At 47.1% G+C, this 20,564-nt stretch overlaps 1 protein-coding gene across 2 annotated transcripts in view; it reads left to right on the top strand.

Annotated features, from left to right (window-relative positions):
• The window catches only part of LOC123751016 (uncharacterized), an 86,142-nt gene that overhangs the window by 38,099 nt on the left and 27,479 nt on the right, over positions 1–20,564 (top strand). For both annotated transcript variants that reach the window (XM_069307764.1, XM_069307765.1), the window contains exon 8: positions 564–680. In XM_069307764.1, the coding sequence (XP_069163865.1) occupies positions 564–680 (117 nt within the window). The remainder of the gene's footprint in view (positions 1–563; positions 681–20,564) is intronic.

The following is a 20,564-nucleotide window of genomic DNA, read 5'->3' on the forward strand; positions in this document are numbered from 1 at the left end:
TTTCCTACCAACACCTCACCCTTCACTTCGCATCTTGTACCTTCACCTCCCCTCACCCTCCCACCTTCACCTCACATCTTGGACCTTCACCTCACTCCTCTCCCCCCCCCCACCAACACCTCACCTAACCCTCCCACCTTCACCTCACATCTTGGACCTTCGTCTCACCCCCCCCCCCATCGTCACCTCAGTCCTCCCCTTTCACCTAATTAACATGACGCATCCCACATTCTGCTCATTATCATGACCTTCATCTTTCATCACCTTCAGCACTCTAACATGACCTATCCCACATGCACCTTACTAACATCTTCCCTCACACCTTCAACTAGTTAATGTGAAACATCTCACTTTCTCCTCATTACGTCACCTCTTCCTTCTTAGTTTTATCTCTCCCACCATTTCCTACTTAAAATGACCCATCCCACCTGCACCTCATTAACATCACCCATTCCACCTTCATCTCACCCCTCCCACCTTGACCTAATTAATATTACCCATCACACATTGAGCTAGTTAACATCATCACAAAAAATAATAGTGTAACTGATTGCCTTGTGCAGGTGTCGTTGGAGCTGAGGAACCTTGTCGGGTACTACGTGAGCAGCACCTACGTGCCCACCCTGCTCCTTCTCGTCATCTGCTACCTCACCTTTTTCTTCGACCTAGCTGACTTTTCTGTAAGTTACTCTTCTGAACCTTTTAACACCTTTGCTTAATTTGGGTATATAAACTCTCGTTTCTCAATGCACACCTGCCCACACATTCACATGTGTATCATGTGCACACTCGTGCATAGATACTTATTCATCAACATACTCACCCAGAATAAGGATCACATTGGGAACTTTGAGAAAGAAATCACTTTATGAGGAAGCGACCATTCTGTCCTGGGCTTGATTATTCGACTGAACTAAGAGCAATAAATCTCGGTGACAACGAAAGGAGAGTAGAGTACAAAAAAGAAAGTTACACATGAGTAAGAGAATAAATAGAAAGTAAACAATTGGAGGAACAACTTTAGGGAACAATTTTACAGGAAATGATAAATGACGTTTAGACCTTTAACTGCGCAACGTGCCTGCAGGCCCACGTCTGGGGTGCGCTACGCGCCTCCAGGTATTTGTATTTTTCACGTTCCTTTCAAAACTCCTGCGGCTACATGGGGTTCACATCAGCTTCCTCAGGGCTCTTGTAAACAGACGCCATCTTTAAAAAAAATCATGGTCCACATTCCCGGGTGTGAGAGCCTCAGTAGTGAGTGAGCAACCAAGGCTGGCGCTCGCAGCATGAGCGCACAGCACTGCTGTTCAGCATGTGACAACAGCATCGCATCGTCAAAAATATATATATAACGTGTATTATTCAGCCATGATAGTCTTATAGAAGAGCCTGAGTGTGATAATGACTGGGTACAATGTTAAAATATCAGTGATTCAATGCTGTTCACGATGTTCACAGCACTAGCCACAGCACCACAGCTTTATGTCGCCCATCTAAGAATCTTCAAACGACTTCTTAGGTTCCTTTTCAAAATAAACTTGTGGTCAGTTATTCATTTGCAGGAATTAGTGACCAGGATTGTGCTTAAAATTAGCGTTGTGCGTAGTATTGTGGAAGGAGGAATTTTGGTGAGGGAGCGAGGAATTTAGATGAGGGGGGGAGGAAGGGAGAAAATTGAGGTAGCCTCACTGTGTGGCAGCCACTCTTGTTTTGCTCACCATACTAGCTTCGTGGTTCGCTATGGAAACACACATGTACATGGGTATATACAGTGTGTGTGTGTGTGTGTTTATAGTGTAATAACAGCAACAGGAGTATGTTGAGTAGAGTTATTTTGGTGAGGAAGGTGACGTAATCGTAGCGTCGTCTGTAGTCTGCTGTGTGATTTCTCATGCAATGTATGATGGCCACTGTTCTGTTTGGACACAATACCGGTTTACTTGCATAGTTCTGGTAAATAAAACATGTAGATAGGTATATATAAAACATGTGTAAATAGTGTAATAAAAACAATAACAGTATGGTGGGAGGAGCAATATTGGCGAGTAAGATGTTGGAGTGAGGGAGGGCTGTCTGGGTGTGGCTGCTTACACTCGCGATGTTCTGAATGTGTTGATGGTAAATATATATAGTGTGTAACAGTGTATAGTGTGTACATATGTTGTAAATATACATAAATGAACATGAAACATTGGTGTGAATAACTGTATGATTGGAGGAGCAATATTGGCGAATACAATGTTGGAGGAGTGGGAGAGGGCTGGCTAGGTGTGACAGCTCACACTCATGGTGTTCTAAATGTGTTGATGGTGAAAGTATATAGTGTGTGACAGTGTATAGTCTGTAAATAGATTGTATATATGCATAAATTATCGTGATACATGGTAAATATGTGCAACTTATGTGTACACAAGTGTCATGCACGTAACACAGTGTCCTCAGACAGTACGGATGTTTTGCTGCCATAATATAGTGTACGTGTTCATTATATATAGGATTAGCACGTAAAAACAAATAAAATGTATTTGGACCTGTGCGCAAAAAATGAACAAAAATATATTAGCAGCAACTCGCGCGCCCCGCCCTGGGCGCCCTACTGGCCCCGGGAGTGTACGTCACGGACGAACGGGGAATGATGACGTCATGCGCCACCTTACGGACCCCATAGCAGCCAAAGTAAGTACAATTTCGATTTTTTTTACATACCCATACTGAGGGAAGGGTTTTTGACACTATAAAAAAAACAAAAGAACTTTTTCAAGATAATTTATTTCCTGCACACTAGGGGGTGTCATATTTGGAGGCGGCGCAGTTAAAGGGCTAAGGAGATGGGAACTAAGGCTGAAAGGTGAAACATAGCAACAATCAGGAAAACAAGTTTGAGGGAATACGTCTAACTATGGTTGAACAGACAATGCCAAGAAACAAAATATAAGGCAGGAGGAAGTGGACAAAAAAAAAAGGAGGACAGAGGCCAAAAGAAAATTGCTGCATACACAACAGAGCACAGAACAAATACGTAAACATAACAAAAGAATCAGAAAAATTATGAAGTGACATTGCATGCATAACAAAGAGACAAGCAAAGTTACTACAAGAACTTATACAAAGTAAATGAGTGTATATGACCAACTGACTAGATTATGCAAGAAGGGAGAAGAACATACAGAAAATGACAAGGATATTTGACAAGACCTCAATGCCTTTTTCATGGTTTGTTCACGACTGAGCCAGAGCAGCTCCCAGAGCTTGGAGAGGAGATAACTTTATACAAGAGCGTGAAATATTATGAGTAAATAATAAGACAACTGGCATCATTAGGTGAAATAAAGCTATGGGACCAGAAATTATTTCACAATGAATGTTATAGGAAGTAGCAGAGGCCCTCAGTATACCTCTAGCTCTCATCTTTAATGATGTGAAGAGTTATAATGGGAGTCTTACAGTATGCTGCCCCAATCTTGAGCTTTCATCTCATAAAATACCTAAGAAATCTAGATGATGTTCAAAGATTTGCAACAAGCCTCGTTCCGGAATTGCGAGAGATATGCAATGAAGAATGAAATAACTAGACCGGATGTCACTAAAGAAAAGGAGAGTGTGTTTGTGACAGAGACAGAAAGGTGAAAGTGTGAGAGACAGAGAGGGAAGGTGCTTAAGAGAAAGTTTGAGAGTGAGAAACAAGACATGATAGTGAATTGTGAAATAATTAAAGGAATTGACAAAGTGGGAAAATATGAGACTTTCGTAATGAATACCAGTTGTAAAAAGGACATAAATGGAAGCTTGAGAAACAGATGAGTCTCATAGATGCTAGAAAGCTTTCTTTTATTTTCTGGCATCTATAAGAGTAGAGGTAAAAAGGAATGAACTAAATGTGTAAGTTGGCTAAGCATATTCCATTCATAGTCTTAAAGAAGATGACTTAGAGGAATGAAGCAGGAGTAGCTGTATTAGAGAACCAGTAGTTAGAAAGGCTGTGAATGCACACACTCACATACAGAGAAAGAAGTGGCAAAGGAAGAAGTGATAAAACTGAAAAAGGAAGAACAGATACACAGAGAATGACAAAGTGTGTGACGAACTCAACAAAAGTGTCCAGGAGGTCTTCACAATAGAGCAATGCTAAGCCCCTTGTGGGAAATCTACCAGTCATAATTTTTTTTTTTTCAATTTTCGATTACTATAAATGGACTGTATTTATATTTAATTTTATTACTTATTTATAATTTCAAAGTGGACTGTATGTATGAATTAATATCACCAGTAAATTCCTACACATAAACCTGGGGGGGGCTTATATATTCAGTTAATCACACTGTAATGAAATGGTTGATTCCCGACTCCAGCCTGACGAAATATTTAGATACCAACCACATTATATTGATATTATATTATATTATATAATTACTGAGCACAGTATTGATTTTGTTAATTTTCGTATTATTATAAAGTGTGTAACTCAATCTGTATGAGATAAAAGTAAGACCTACCCTGCAGGGTCGGGATTCGTGCATCATCATCACCTACGCCTTTAACCTAACATTTACGGCCTTAAAATAGTTAATGAGAAATAGACAAAAATAATGAGCACTTCCCTGTGGTTGTCGTGGTCGAAGACGTCCTTTCTTAGTTGTTAGATAATAATTACATTGGTACGCTTAGATATACATGATCAGGTGCTCAGTCACTTGGGTTGCACCATGACATTTTCTCTCACCAACTGTAATGGCTTCTCCTCCCTTCCAATCTGGATACGTCAAGAAATGGTTCCTTATTGATTTCGGGAGTAGTTTTATTTTGTATATTTGATTACCGATAATTCTGTTTGTTACATATAAGCGCTTTTTATTAAATACAGCCATCTGTCTGTAGATTTTAATATTAATTGATTATTATTATTTTTTAACGAGATGTAATACACACGCAAATTAATATTCTCGTTTTCTAGAGAAAATTACTGTGTTCTATCTCTTAATGTATAACTTAATTTTTGCATTGAGATTAGTATTAAAGGTTAATGAGTGTTGGAAATTTCTGATACCCTTGTACTAAAAGAGGAGGCGGCAAACCAAGAACCTTGGAAAATTTGAGCTTACCAGTGATGAAATCAAAAGTAATCTGTTGGTGCTGAATGTTACAAAGGCTGTTGGGCCTGACATAATCTCACCATGGATAAAGTGTGCCACCCTTTATTGTGTATAACAGGTCACTGGAAACAAGAGACCTACTGGAAAGCTGGAAGACGGCTAATGTAGTCCCAATATACAAAAAGGGTGACAGGTAAGAGGCACTGAACTACAGGCCAGTTTCCCTAACTTTTATACTTGCAAGGTGATGGGGAAGATCGTGAGGAAAAGGCTTGTAGAACATCTGGAGGGAAAGAGCTTTGTAACAAACCACTAGCATGGGTTCAGGGAAGGTAAATCGTACCTCACAGGCTTTATATAAATTTATAACCAAGCAACAAAAATTAGGCATGAAGGAGAAGGGTGGGCCATTTTCTTGGACTGTCAGAAAACCTTTGACACAATACCCCATTAAAGGCACTAACAAAAGTTGGAGAAACAGGCAGCAGTAAAAGGTAAGGTGCTCCAATGGATAAAGGAGCGTCAAAACAAGAGGAAACTGTGAGGGAGGAGACATGAAGGTGGCGAGATGTCACAAGCAGAGTCCTACCGGGCTGTGTGAGTGAAATGCCTAGCAAGAGTTGTTTGATCTTTGATTACTTCAATGTATTATTTACTTTAAATATTTATAAACTAGCTGTACCCTGCCACGCATTGCTGTGGCTCAGCAATGCATGTGCATTGCTGAGCTACAGCACACTTCTGTCTGCCATTCCTCCCCACCATTCCCCCCTCCTCCTCCTGACCATTCTTCACTCCCCCGTCCCTTCGTCCTCTCAACCATTCCCCACTCCCTCGTCCTCCCCACCATTCCCCTCCTCCCCCCTTCCCTTCGTCCTCCTCAACAAATGACATAAGGCCCCCCCCCCTTCCTCCCATCTGTTTTAGATGTATCTAGTTTATTGGGTCTATTTATGAGTTATAGGAGGAAAGAGACTTATTTAATTATAATTTATTGATATATCCAGTTTTAACAAATACTTTTCTTGGTACTTTAACTATTTAACTGGAAACATTGCATTTATTAGGAAAAACAATAAGTACTTCCACTGCTTGGCTGACACAACACTTTCCCAGATTTGCGTGGGAATTATTTGCTACGACTTTCTCAATATATTCAATAGTGCTGTATGATAAACCTGACATAACCTATCCATCTAGGTCTGCCAGGGGTTGGTTACTGAGGTCGGAAATTTCCAAAATAACTCCGGGGAGAGAAACATGGGTCAGAGTCCACTGTTTAGGACTGACATACACTGATCCTCCCACCTCGAAATTATAGATTGAGATTACATTAGTAACACGTCTGCACGTCTGTTTGTACTGTACAGCTGCTCCATATTAGAGTAGCAGGTATTGGATATTAGTGAGTGTTTCACTGTCCTGCTTACTTAGGTATTACTGAATTTATTCAGTTATAATATTTTTATAGGGGTTGTTTGCCCCACAAAGATATTCAGCTATATTTACTCAGAGCTATAATATTGCTCGAGTTTAATTCTGCACTGTTGTGCTTCTGTCCATTCGCGACGTGAGTTCCTTTCTGAAAGAGTGTTCTCTTCTGGGTTTGCAGGTTGATTTGGTCCTTCAGTGACTTCACTTCCTGCCAATTCCAAAGGGAACCAGCTTTTCTAACTTTTTGAAGGTAGTGTTACCTCGACAATTGACTTTCAATATTATTAAGATACCCTGGTGGTTCGGGTGGACAGAAACTACTTTTCCTATAGGCCACTCTGTACAGGGTCCGTCACTGTCCACCAGGACAATATCGCCAAGTTTTAAATTAATTTTGTTCAAGGGCTACTTGCTCCATAATGATACTCTCTCAGACCAGTTAGATATTCTCCAGTCCAAACATCATTCGACTGACCTATCACTCGTGAGAGATGTTTGAAACTCTGGACTAAGTCACTCCCCTCCAACATATGAAGGATCTTCTGGTTCCTCGTTTGTTAGGGACACTAGAGGGCTAAGAAGTCTCCTACACATCAGATGGGACGACTTAGTGGCTCTCGTTGTGAAATATCATCCGAGAAGTAGGTCAGTGGTTGGTTGTTAACTCGAACTTCTATTTCGATGACAACGGTTTAGAGTTCCTGCAAATAAGTTTGTTGACAGTGTAAGTCTATGATAGATTATATTCGTAGGCAACGTTTTACCGTACATATCATCCGTTCATAGAAACCTTCATCTCATGGTGCTCTGAGAGGTATGAACTTCCAGTGGCACTGCCCTTGTTGAAGGGCAGTATGTACCTCTGGGTGATTCCAAATTTCTTGAAGACAGGCTTCCCCAACCACCAAGGTGAACTCATTGTCTGGGATCATCAACTTGGAGCATTATCGACAGGCAGCTAATCTGCAGAATGCTTGTAAGAATGCCTCAGCACTCATATCGGGGTGTCACTTTTAAGTGTACTCCCTTTTGTTGTGGTACAGCAGAAGAGGAAAATGTATGACTTCACCGGAACGTTGTCCTTAATGCCTGTGAGGGGTTAACGCTCCTGTGTAATCTACCCTAGTAGTCTCATAAGGGCGAATGTGTACAACTCGTTTTCTTCGAAGTGGTGGTGATCCTGGATAATGACACACCCAAGCGTCACACCTCTTGCAGATTACACAGGATTTTATGATGGATTTTACAGTCAGACGACCTTGAGGAAGCCAGAACTTTTGTCTCAAATCGATGAGAATATTCAGTACCCAACCATGTAAGGTACCGTGCTTGTACATGTAACACAGTTAGCTGGCTGATGATGTGGTGTCGGGGGAAGAAATATTGGGTTCTTAACATCCAAGTCTATATCTGCGTGCTGTAAACGCCCCCTCCCCCCCCCCCCTCTCCGCACCTTAAGATATTGTTACTGTCTGAGTCAAACCAGAGACTTAGATCATTTACTAGTTTATCTGGGAGGTTTTTATAATCCATCCCAATAGGCTTCAGTCTTGGCTCGCTAGGCTCAGTACTTTAATGGACTAGGCAATTGATGTTTGATTATCATCTTGTTCAGGAAATCAAGTACTCTGTTTCGGGTAGTGTAACTGGGAGACTTTTCTGGCAGGTCCAATTTGCTTGGACATATCTAATTTGTTCTGAGCAGTACTGATTGTTGTAGGGTTGTAGCTTGTTCTATTTGTAGTTCTGTTGTATGGTGTAATTGTATATGTGATTCTGCTATACAAGTGGGTCTTTCATCCAATTCAATACATTCTTTCTGTTCCACTTTTTTTATAACCTCTTGTCTGGGTATGAATAAAGTATTTGACTTTTCTGCAAAGCCATTTTTTGTTTGCCACTATTTATGTAGCGTTTCGTGTCTTTCACGTGAAAGTATGGGCAGCTGCAGTCATAACATTTTCTGTCCTCGAATGAGGTTTTCCACATGTCAGGATGGAAAAACCTACAGGTTCATCTAAGTAAGTAATTATCAAAAGAAGGCACCAAACCGGGAAGGCTATGTAGCACCATCAAATGCGCAGAATAATCAGAGGGCGCTAAATATCACCAAGGATGCCAATACGAGAACAAAAACGCATAAGATGAACGATATCAAAAGTATCCGAGTCACCAAGAGTTCTATTGAGGGACAGGTGACCGCGAGGGGCGGTCGGAAAGCAAGACACATGCTCCTCCTGGAAGTCAGGACATTCAAGAAGGACATGCACGACCGTAAGAGGGACAATGCAACTAGGACAATAAGGAGCAGGGCGGCGCTCCATCAAGTGACCATGGGTTAAGCGAGTATGGCCAATACGCAACCTCGCCAGAGCTGTTTCCCATCGCCGGTTACGGTGGTAGGAGGACGGCAACAAGGAAACACAACATTTAAGAGTGCGTAGTTTGTTACCAGTAATAGACGACCAAGAAGCCTGCCAACGGGTAAGGACGGAGGAATGGATAACCGGGTAAACGTCGGAATATGGAATACCTTTACGAGAGATGGTACAAGAGCGGACAGCTTCCTTGGCGGCAGTATCCGCACGCTCATTTAAAGACACACCAATATGGCTGGGAACCCAACAAAACTCAACCGACTTAAATTTACTGTGAACAAGAAACAGCCAATGCTGGATCTCGACAACTACTGGATGAACCGGATTAAAGGACCCGAGAGCCATGAGGGCACTACGAGAGTCAACAACAACTACATAGGAAGACTGACAACGAGAAAGCAGGAGACGAAGAGCATAGAGAATAGCATAAAGCTCCGCTGTAAAGAAGCTTGTCTCCGGAGGTAAGCGACACATATAAGTGCGATCAGGAAAAACAACAGAGTAGCCAACACCGTCCGCAGACTTAGACCCATCAGTGAAGACAGAAACGGAGCGGGAGTGAGAAGAAAAGTGCTCAAGGAAAAGGCGTTTTAGAACCATAGGAGGGGTAAAAGCTTTAGTGATACGGGTCAAGGATGTACAAAACCGCGGAAGAGGGACTCTCCACGGGGGCAAAGAAGGAAAAACACGAGGAGAAACATTAGAAATACGAACGGAAAGAGAATCCTGTAGGCGAGATAACCGGACAGAAAGAGGGAGGTGGGGAAGAGGAACGGGAACCGCAGGAGGGGTAAAAGTTAAAGCACGACAGAGGCGAGAGGAAGGATGTTTTAAGGACCGCGCAAGATAGCGAAGACAGTAGCGATCACGGCGGTCCTGGAGAGACAGGAAGCCAGTGTCAACATACAAGCTAAGGACGGGAGTCGAACGAAAGGCACCAGAACTGAGGCGCAACCCAGTATGGTGTAAAGCATCAAGACGGCGAAGAGTAGAAGGAGAAGCAGACGAGTAAGCAGGGCAACCATAATCGAGCTTAGACAGGACGAGAGAGGAATGTAAAGCAAGGAGAGTGCGCCTATCTGCCCCCCAAGAAGTATGGGACAAGACCCGAAGGAGGGTAAGGGCCTTAGAGCACTCAACACGGAGGTAAGAGATATGGGGAGACCAAGACAAACGAGTGTCAAGGAATAACCCCAAAAGCTTTGCGGAATCTTTGTACTCAAGGGGATGACCATAAAGTGACAAAGAGGGACGAAGAACGACCCGTTTCCGCGTAAAAGTCATGGCACAAGTCTTAGAAGTAGAGAACTTGAAGCCATGATCGGTGGTGCAAGACGACACGGCATCAATTGCAAGTTGAAGCCGGCGCTGAAGGAGAGGCGAATCATCACTCTGACAGCTAAGGGTAAGATCGTCGACATAGAGAGCGGAGAAGACACCTGAAGGAAGAGAGGAAAGACGACCATTGAGGGCAACCAGAAAAAGAGTAGTGCTCAGAACACTACCCTGGGGCACACCTTCGTATTGCTGAAAAGAGGCAGAGAGAGCGGTACCAAGGCGCACCCGAAAGGAACGACGAGAGAGGAAGCTGCGGAGAAAGAGAGGGAGATGACCACGAAGGCCAAAAGAATGAAGTTGAGATAGAATATGATATCGCCAAGTGGTGTCGTAAGCCTTTTCCAGGTCAAAAAGGACGGCAACAACGGAGGTCTTCGCAGCAAAAGCAGTACGAATATAGACCTCCAAGTTCACCAGGACATCTGTCGTGCTGCGGCACTTGCGGAAACCAAATTGAGAAGGGGAGAGGAGGTGATGGTGTTCCAGGAACCACATCAGACGAACGTTAACCATACGTTCAAAGAGTTTGCAGACACAACTTGTGAGGGCAATAGGGCAAAAGTCCTTAGGGGGAAATACCCAGAGACCCGGGTTTGCAAACAGGAAGGACAACGGCATCGAGCCAGTCATCAGGGACTGACGACGACTCCCAGATCCGATTATACAGACTCAGTAAATACTGAGACGTGCACGGAGGGAGATGGCGAAGCATCTCATAATGAATACCATCGGAGCCCGCCACCGTAGAACCGCAAAGGGCCAGGGCAGAACGAAGTTCAGAGAGAGAAAGAAGGGATCATTATTGGGAAGCTGAAGATGAGTGCAGAAATCTAAAGGACGAGACTCAAGGACAGGTTTACGAAGAAGGAAAGATTGGGGAAGATGAAGACCAGAGCTAACAGAAGAAAAGTGGGAACCCAGTTCGGAATGTTTATGATTATATACAATAAATAAAAAAGGTGGTGATCATGTTTTCCCTTACTCTTCTGTCTTCCTGGGACGTGAGTTTAGCACTTGTAGCCTTTTCTCGTAACTCATACCTCTCAGTTTTGGGACTAGTGTGGTGGCATACCTCTGAATCTTCTCTAATGTTTGTTGAGTTTAACTAGGTATGGGCTCCAGGCTGGAGCTGTATTCTGCAGAATTGGTCTGACAATTCTGTCGAATAGTTCGAGGAAATTAGCGTAAAAACCTCGAACGTTACATTGAAGAATAGACATCGACGAGAAGAGAAAGGACAACAACAGAACAAGGAACATACAAAGGCGAAAGAGCAAGAGAGCACGTTAAAGAATATCAGGGTCAGCAAAGTCAGGGTTAGGGGGCGCATGGGTAAACTGAGCAAAGACGGAGGGAAAGAAGCAGGGGAACAGACTAGAGGTGGGCGGGCGGGGTCCGGAGGAGGAGGAAGAGGAGGAGACAACGGAGAGGAGCAGTCAAGGACAGCAGCAGGAAGAGGGGATGTAGAAAGAGAGGAGCGCACCTTAGCAAGGGCAGCAACCGAGAGGGAAGCGGGGGGTCAAAGAAACCTCCATAGCAGGAACAGGGGGCGCAACCACTGAAATGGCAGGGGAAGGAGCAATAGAGCCAGTAGTAGGGGCCGAGGAAGAAAGCGAAGCCTTCTTACCCGCCAGGGAGGAGGAAGGAGAGGAGCCAGGCTTACGCTTCTGACGCAAAGAGACCGGTGTTCCAGCAACTACGTACTGGGCAACGGATTCCAGCGTCTCAACAGGAGAAGCTGAACGAGAGCACACACGACGGCCGTTAGGAGAGCGATGGACATCCGCCTACACCGACAGGCGGCGGGGAGAGTCAATAGATGGAGGAGAAGGATGGGAAGGAGGATCGGAGGGAGACGAGGAAGAAGACACAGGAGACATGGCAGACCGGGTAGAAAGAAGGGGAACCCCAGACAGAGGACCAGGAGAGGGACCCTTCAGGACAGAACTCAAAGGAACAGAGGAGGGGGCAGTGGGCGCATCAGGGTCCAAGGCCCGGAAACGGTTGAGAGTCTGAGGAAGGTGGGAAGGACGAGGAGAGGAAGAGCGCAACACACGAGCATAAGAGACGTTAGCATAAGGCGGGAGCCGGCGAACCTGGCGCCTCGCCTCGGGAAAAGATAAACGCTCCCGATGCTTCAAGTTGAGGACGGCTGCCTCAAGCTTGTAATGAAGAGGCACGGGAGAAGGTAGGATGGGCCTCACCGCAGTTGAGGCAGCGAGCTTGGGGAGAAGTGCATTCCGACTTAGAGTGACCTTCATCCCCACACAAAGGACAGAGAGAGACAGTCCCAGAGCAGCGGAGGGCACCATGCCCAAACCTCCAGCACTTGTTACAAAGCCGAGGAGAAGGAATATACTCCTGGTTACAAAGCCGAGGAGAAGGAATATACTCCTGGTTACAAAGCCGAGGAGAAGGAATATACTCCTGGACAGAGCACCTGGCACCAGCAAGAATGATAGAGGATGGAAGGGTCCTACCATCAAAGGTGACCTTCACAACTCGAAGGGGTTGACGGCGACAACCACGAGGGGGACAAGTAAACTAGTCTACTAGTTTATCCTTGATGCCCAGGGCCAGAATGGCCTTGGGCATCATGGATATGTCGAATATCGTCGTAGCAGTCTCGCAGATCTCGAACATCGGTCGCAATATGGGGCGGGAGGAGAATAGTGCCAACACTGGCGTTCAACTGAACGTTCTTTGAGACCTGAACAGGGATCTCGCCAAGGCAGGATAAGGCAGCCAAGCAGGAAGCCACAACCTGAGAAGGAGCAGCAACGACACGTGTACCGAGACGAGTGGGGTTGAAAGTAACAGACGCATCCACGGAATCAACGAGATGCCGATGGAGGGAGAAATCGTCAGGCGGCGCAGAATCAAGAGGGAGGAGATCAAAGTATTTGGCCCACGAAGCAGGACCAAATAAGGCCTGATACGCATCAGTACAGGAAGGAAACAAGCGAGCGCGGCCGTGGCGCCGACGGCATTGAAAACCCCCAGAGACAGAGAGGGGCAAAAGGCGCAGTAGTCACAACGAGAGACTTAGCCGCACCAGGGGACGAACTGGTCACCACTCGGGGCGTGAGGCTCGACCCAACCACAGAGGAGGGAGGGGAGCTGGGGGAAGAATTCAGGACGGTCAAAGGAGGAGCAAGGTCGGGGGCCCAATGCAGGGGGGCTACAGAGCCTGGGCTTCCAATACAGGCCTACTCGGGGGCTTGGTCGCCCACCCCACTAGCCTGAGAGGGTACAACAGAAACTTTTAACGACATAGAGACGTAGAGAAAGAAATTCATCCACGAATGTGCCCCCATACCCACCATGGAGCCACAATTAGAGGCAGGACACCCAATAGGAAGCTATTGCTGATCATGCCGGGGCCCCCTAGGGGTGCGTCGTGAGTATACGCCCCACAAACGCCACCTTAAGAACCGTCAGTCCGTCGAGATCGAGTTCAGCGATGAAAGGGGGATTGACAATAAAAGGTCCCCCTCGCTCGAGACGTCGGGTACTACAGTTCTACGGGTGCAGGAGTATGCCTCCTCAAGCACCCGGGCGTCAAAATAGAAGTCCAAAGGAAGAACCAAAACAAGCAAAAAGTCGGCAGGAAAAGACAAGCAGATAGGAGAAGAGGGGGGAGAAAAACGAAACAAAAGGAAAAGGAAAAGCGATCCGGCACAATTAGAGAAGACAGCAGCAGGAGTGCAAGGCCATCAAAGGACAGAGGACTGTTCCACGGAGCATCACACTCCAGCAGCCGTCCACTAAGGCCCCCTCACGACGCCAACGGGCCAGATGGGGAGGGGGACAGGTTCATCTAAATCGACATTTTCTTTTCCCAAGCTAATTTAAACATTCTGGGATGATGATCTTATCTTGAGGTTATATTGAGATGATTTCGAGGCTTTAGTGTCCCTGCGGCCCGGTCCTCGACCAGGCCTCCACCCCCAGGAAGCAGCCCGTGATGGCTGATTAACTCCCAAGTACCTTCTTGAGGTTATCTTGAGAGGATTTCGGGGCTTTTAGTGTCCCCGCGGCCCGGTCCTCGACCAGTCCTCCACCCCCAGGAAGCAGCGCGTGACAGCTGACTAACACCCAGGTACCTATTTTACTGCTAGGTAACAGGGGCATAGGGTGAAAGAAACTCTGCCCATTGTTTCTATCCGGCACCCGGGATCGAACCCGGGACCACAGGATCGCGTACGCGTCCAGTGTTCTGTCCGCTCAGCCACCGGCTCATGATGGTAGATGCTTTTGAATACCTTTCTATTTCCAGAAGATCTATGTCTGCAAATGCTCTTTAAATGTAATGTGCAAATGTCTGTTCTTCTGGTCTGTCTCTATCGAGGAATGTTGTAGTGTCTGTGGCTATCAAGCTGCAGTGCTGTTTGTTACATTTTATAGTCAACTGTCATTTTATCCTGGCATAATGAATCAGAATATACAACGTCCTGAATTTCTATATCAGTTTCCTCCCTGTCTACAGCCTCGGCTCCTATTCCATTATTATTTGGTTCCCACTCTTCCTGGATGGCCGGTAAGATTTCAATGAATAAAATTTTTCTATTATGAGTTATGGTATCTAGAAGTTGTTTTAATATATTCCAAGCTGGTAAGTCATTGCTGCATACCCGGAGTAAATGGCCAGCTTTCAGGCCCCTGGTGCTGCTCACCTCTGTACAAACCAAGGGAAATCTATTCTGACATAGATAACATGAGAAAAGAAAATGGAATCAAATGCAGCTAGTAACATCCCTTTGCTTTGATCATTAAGGTTTTGTTGCAATGACCACAAGTTAGTTTGTTTACGGCCATGTTGCCTAGTTTGCTGCTGTTGTTGTGTCTGTTGTGTATCTGTATTTTTGGAAGGAAGTTCTCTTACAGTGGCTTCTCCCTGGGCCAGACCCTCACCCCCAGCGTGGTGGGGTTGGCTTCTCCCTGGGCCAGACCATCACCCCCAGCGTGGTGAGGTTGGCTTCTCCCTGGGCCAGACCATCACCCCCAGCGTGGTGAGGTTGGCTTCTCCCTGGGCCAGACCATCACTCCCAGCGTGGTGGGGTTGGCTTCTCCCTGGGCCAGACCATCACCCCCAGCGTGGTGGGGTTGGCTTCTCCCTGGGCCAGACCATCACTCCCAGCGTGGTGGGGTTGGCTTCTCCCTGGGCCAGACCATCACCCCCAGCGTGGTGGGGTTGGCTTCTCCCTGGGCCAGACCATCACCCCCAGCGTGGTGGGGTTGGCTTCTCCCTGGGCCAGACCATCACCCCCAGCGTGGTGGGGTTGGCTTCTCCCTGGGCCAGACCATCACCCCCAGCGTGGTGGGGTTGGCTTCTCCCTGGACCAGACCATCACCCCCAGCGTGGTGGGGTTGGCTTCCCCCTGGGCCAGACCATCACCCCCAGCGTGGTGGGGTTGGCTTCTCCCTGGGCCAGACCATCACCCCCAGCGTGGTGGGGTTGGCTTCTCCCTGGGCCAGACCATCACCCCCAGCGTGGTGGGGTTGGCTTCTCCCTGGGCCAGACCATCACCCCCAGCGTGGTGGGGTTGGCTTCTCCCTGGGCCAGACCATCACCCCCAGCGTGGTGGGGTTGGCTTCTCCCTGGGCCAGACCATCACCCCCAGCGTGGTGGGGTTGGCTTCTCCCTGGGCCAGACCATCACCCCCAGCGTGGTGGGGTTGGCTTCTCCCTGGGCCAGACCATCACCCCCAGCGTGGTGGGGTTGGCTTCTCCCTGGGCCAGACCATCACCCCCAGCGTGGTGGGGTTGGCTTCTCCCTGGGCCAGACCATCACCCCCAGCGTGGTGGGGTTGGCTTCTCCCTGGGCCAGACCATCACCCCCAGCGTGGTGGGGTTGGCTTCTCCCTGGGCCAGACCATCACCCCCAGCGTGGTGGGGTTGGCTTCTCCCTGGGCCAGACCATCACCCCCAGCGTGGTGGGGTTGGCTTCTCCCTGGGCCAGACCATCACCCCCAGCGTGGTGGGGTTGGCTTCTCCCTGGGCCAGACCATCACCCCCAGCGTGGTGAGGTTGGCTTCTCACTGGGCCAGACCATCACCCCCAGCGTGGTGAGGTTGGCGTCTCCCTGGGCCAGACCATCACCCCCAGCGTGGTGAGGTTGGCTTCTTCCTGGGCCAGACCATCACCCCCAGCGTGGTGAGGTTGGCTTCTCCCTGGGCCAGACCATCACCCCCAGCGTGGTGGGGTTGGCTTCTCCCTAGGTCAGATCCTCACCACCAACGTGGGGTGCCAGTTTCATATTATTGTTCATTTAAGTTCATTAAATTTTCTTGGCCTCGTTGCACACTATTATGTTAATTTTATTTATAGTGTGACGAGAAATGTATGAGTTAAGGCAGTTTTCTCTATGGCTGGTGTAAATGCCAATCACATTAGAAAAAAAAAATGTTGACTGCTTGGCGGGTGCCTCCTGTGGTAAAGTAAAAGGGACAAAAAAACAAAACAAATCTTATAAATAATAAACTTTAATTTACTTTAAACAAATATAAACAAAATAAAGATAATATTTTGGCTATGTACAGTGCGGATCAAAATAAATACAAAGACAAAACACAATATAAAATAAGATAATTATTACGTTACTCCACAATAAGCATGACAAAAATTAGTTAAAGGTGCTGAGAATATTGGCTGGCTGGAACCTCTACTAATATACATAACGTATGCTTAGATAAAACCGTCAGCTCGAGAGCACGAGAATATTCTGAGGCCAACTGCTTGTGCAAGGCTATATATAGGCGATGCAGATGGCGCTGGAGTCGCGTGAAGTCGCCGATTCACCAATGGGGAGAGTGATTGGTTTAAAGTGGTAGTTTGGTGATCGACGAGGTGGTGCGCCGACAGTGAGGGAGGAGGGTGAGGAGTGAGTGTAGGGTAGTGTACCCTCTAAGAGATGTCTGTTATTCCACATATATAATATTCTTGAATGTAGTATGATGATGCAGACGTATAGAAGTAACACGATGTAGGAAGGAGCAGGCTAAATCACTCTTGAAAGATATTACTGACACAATAGTTTTCAATCTTAATGAACATCTCGCAACCATTCAGTGTTCATCACTGTATGAACTCGCTACGAGAATAACCTATGTATTACCATGCTTTCAGCAAGTAAGTCTATGTACTGTTACTGGGGTGCAGATATAATAACCCAGCTGGCGACCTTGTTAAGAAGAAGATAGAGAAGACAGGCGGGAAAGGAGTTCCTGCAACCTTTTTGTCTGGCAGGCAAGACTCAGGGAGGTTATTGTTATAAGGTAAGCCTGAGTCTTCCTTCACTCCTCCACGGGTCTAGGCCGTAACTGTTAACAGCAGTTTCCCCGTGTTTGACTGAAGGGCTTCCAGGGTGAATCAGTGGCACCCCCTTTTGTGGTGGAAGCAAAGACCTGCGGAGGTGGGCATTGTTGGTCTTCTCTTGTGTGACCAAGGAGACTCCGGTGAATCCCGGGAGTCGGAGGGGCTGAGTATTCGGCCTTTTGAGCCCCTAGCAACCGAGTGCTAGCAGAGCCCGGCCCACCCCCCCACGTGACAGTACCTACACTCTGCGCCTCTGTCAGACGCTTTGTGTCACTTATCATTTATCTAACTAGGTCAGTCTCTTTCCAACCTCTGGGCAGAACAGACATGTGGCCAGACGCTCCTCGCCATAGTAGCCATAATAAATGGCAGAACAGTCTCTTCTTCCATTTGTCATGCTTGTCCTCAGCAAATGGAATTAACCAGGAATCAGGCGAAAATACTTCGAAGAATGTGGCTTGAAGAACCAAGTATGGATGAGATAGCTAATGAACCATCCCAGCAAACATTTTCTCGTTTTCATAACGTAATGAAAACCACATTTGATTGTTTTTATCGCATTTTAAATTACATTTTCTACATGTGTTTTGAGAGTTTGTAAATATGATTATCAAACGTGATGTCATAACATTTTATGTTATTTAACATTTTAGAGCAAAGGTTTTAAAACGTTGAAGCTAATTATTAATTATTGAAAATATTAGGTATAATTATCTTTATTGTATTTAGAAAGATAAAGACAGACAGAAAGACAGAGAAGAGAAAAAAAGTGAGACAAACAGAAGGAGAGAGAGAGAGAGAGAGAGGGAAAATATGTGAGAGAGAAAGAGAGAGAAAGTGAGAAAGAGAGAGAAAGAGAGAAAGAGAGAGGAAGAGAGAAAGCGAAAGAGAAGAAATATGTGAGAGAGAAAGAGAGAGAGAGAGAGGAGAAATATGTGAGAGAGAAAGAGAGAGGAAAAATGTGTGAGAGAGAAAGAGAGAGAGAGAGAGAGAGAGAGAGAGAGAGAGAGAGAGAGAGAGAGAGAGAGAGAGAGAGAGAGAGAGAGAGAGAGAGAGAGAGAGAGAGAGAGAGAGAGAGAGAGAGAAAATGTTATACCAGGTTCAAGGCGACAATCTTCTGTGAGGCCTATAAGAAGGCTAGAGGGACTCTGACTCCCTCCCCGCTCATCCGACCTCCCTCTTACCAATTATTGACTGCAGGCTAGAGTATTGAATTACCCAGGCCCCAGGCACCTTCTCTACTGCCACAAAGTCAACTATTGTTAACACACACACACACTGGTACAAGAACTCTGGAACTCTGGTACAAGAGTTTCCATGAAGAATCTCAAGGTTTGGTACACCAATGCTGATGGGGTATCTAATAAAGCAGAAGAGATAAAAGAAAGAGTGAGTGCAGCAGATCCTGACATAGTTGCAATTGTGGAAACTAAAATTAATGACATGATCTCAGATGCAATCTTTCCTGAAGGGTACCAGGTGATACGAAAAGAGAGGACACAGAGACAGGGAGGGGGATTAGCACTCCTAATAAAGCGGAAATGGAAGTTTGAAGACCTGGGAAATCGAGTTACCAATGAGTGCACAAGCTTCATACATGGAACTCTGACAGTAGATGGGAGGAAGATTGTGATCTTGGTAATCTACAATCCCCCACCAAACAGTAGAAGACCCAGGCAGGAGTATCTTGAGTTATCTTGAGTATGATGACAACAACAAAGCATGTATAGATGAACTGCAGAAGGAAGCAACACTACCCTTCAACACTCCCTTCCTCTCACCCTCCCTCCCTCCCTCTCTCTCACCCTCCTTCCCTCCCTCTCTCTCGCCCTCTCCCTCCCTCTCTCCCTCCCTCTCGCCCTCTCCCTCTCTCTCGCCTTCTCCCTATCTCACCCTTCCTCTCTCGCCCTCTCCCTCTCTTGCCCTCTCCCCCTCCCTCAACTTTCCCCCCCCCCTCCCTCGCCCTCTCGCCCATCCTTTGCCCTCTCCTCTTCTCTCGCCCTCTCCCTATCTCGCCCTCCCTCTCTCTCTCTCTTGCCCTCTCACTTTCTCTCTCTCTCTCTCTCTCTCTCTCTCTCTCTCTCTCTCTCTCTCTCTCTCTCTCTCTCTCTCTCTCTCTCTCTCTCTCTCTCTCTCTCTCTCTCTCTCTCTCTCGCCCTCCCTCCCTCTCTCTCGCACTCCCTCGCCATCCCACCCCCCTCTCTCTCGCCCTCCTTCCCTCTTTCTCGCGTCTCCCTCCCTCTCTCTCTCTCGCCCTCCGTCCCTCTCTCTTTCTCTCTCCCTCCCTCCCTCTCTCTTTCTCTCTCCCTCCCTCCCTCTCTCTTTCTCTCTCCCTCCCTCCCTCTCTCTTTCTCTCTCCCTCCCTCGCTTTTGCCCTCCCTTCCTCTCTCCCTCCCTCCCTCCCTCTCTCTCACCCTCCTTCCCTCCCTCCCTATCGCCTTCTCTCTCCCTCCCTCTCGCCCTCTCCCTCCCTCTCTCCCTCCCTCTCGCCCTCTCCCTCTCTCTCGCCTTCTCCCTATCTCACCCTTCCTCTCTCGCCCTCTCAGTCTCTTGCCCCCTCCCCATCCCTCAACTTTCCCCCCCCCCTCCCTCGCCCTCTCGCCCATCCTTTGCCCTCTTCTCTTCTCTCGCCCTCTCCCTATCTCGCCCTCCCTCTCTCTCTCTCTTGCCCTCTCACTTTCTCTCTCTCTCTCTCTCTCTCTCTCTCTCTCTCTCTCTCTCTCTCTCTCGCCCTCCCTCCCTCTCTCTCGCACTCCCTCGCCATCCCACCCCCCTCTCTCTCGCTCTCCTTCCCTCTTTCTCGCATCTCCCTCCCTCTCTCTCTCTCGCCCTCCGTCCCTCTCTCTTTCTCTCTCCCTCCCTCCCTCTCTCTTTCTCTCTCCCTCCCTCCCTCTCTCTCGCATGTATCTCCCTCCCTTTCTCTTCCCCCCCCTCTCTCCCTCGCTTTTGCCCTCCCTTCCTCTCTCCCTCCCTCCCTCCCTCTCTCTCACCCTCCTTCCCTCCC

The sequence above is a fragment of the Procambarus clarkii genome, chromosome 61 (genome assembly GCF_040958095.1).
Source record: "Procambarus clarkii isolate CNS0578487 chromosome 61, FALCON_Pclarkii_2.0, whole genome shotgun sequence".
NCBI classification, from domain to species: Eukaryota; Metazoa; Arthropoda; class Malacostraca; order Decapoda; family Cambaridae; genus Procambarus; species Procambarus clarkii.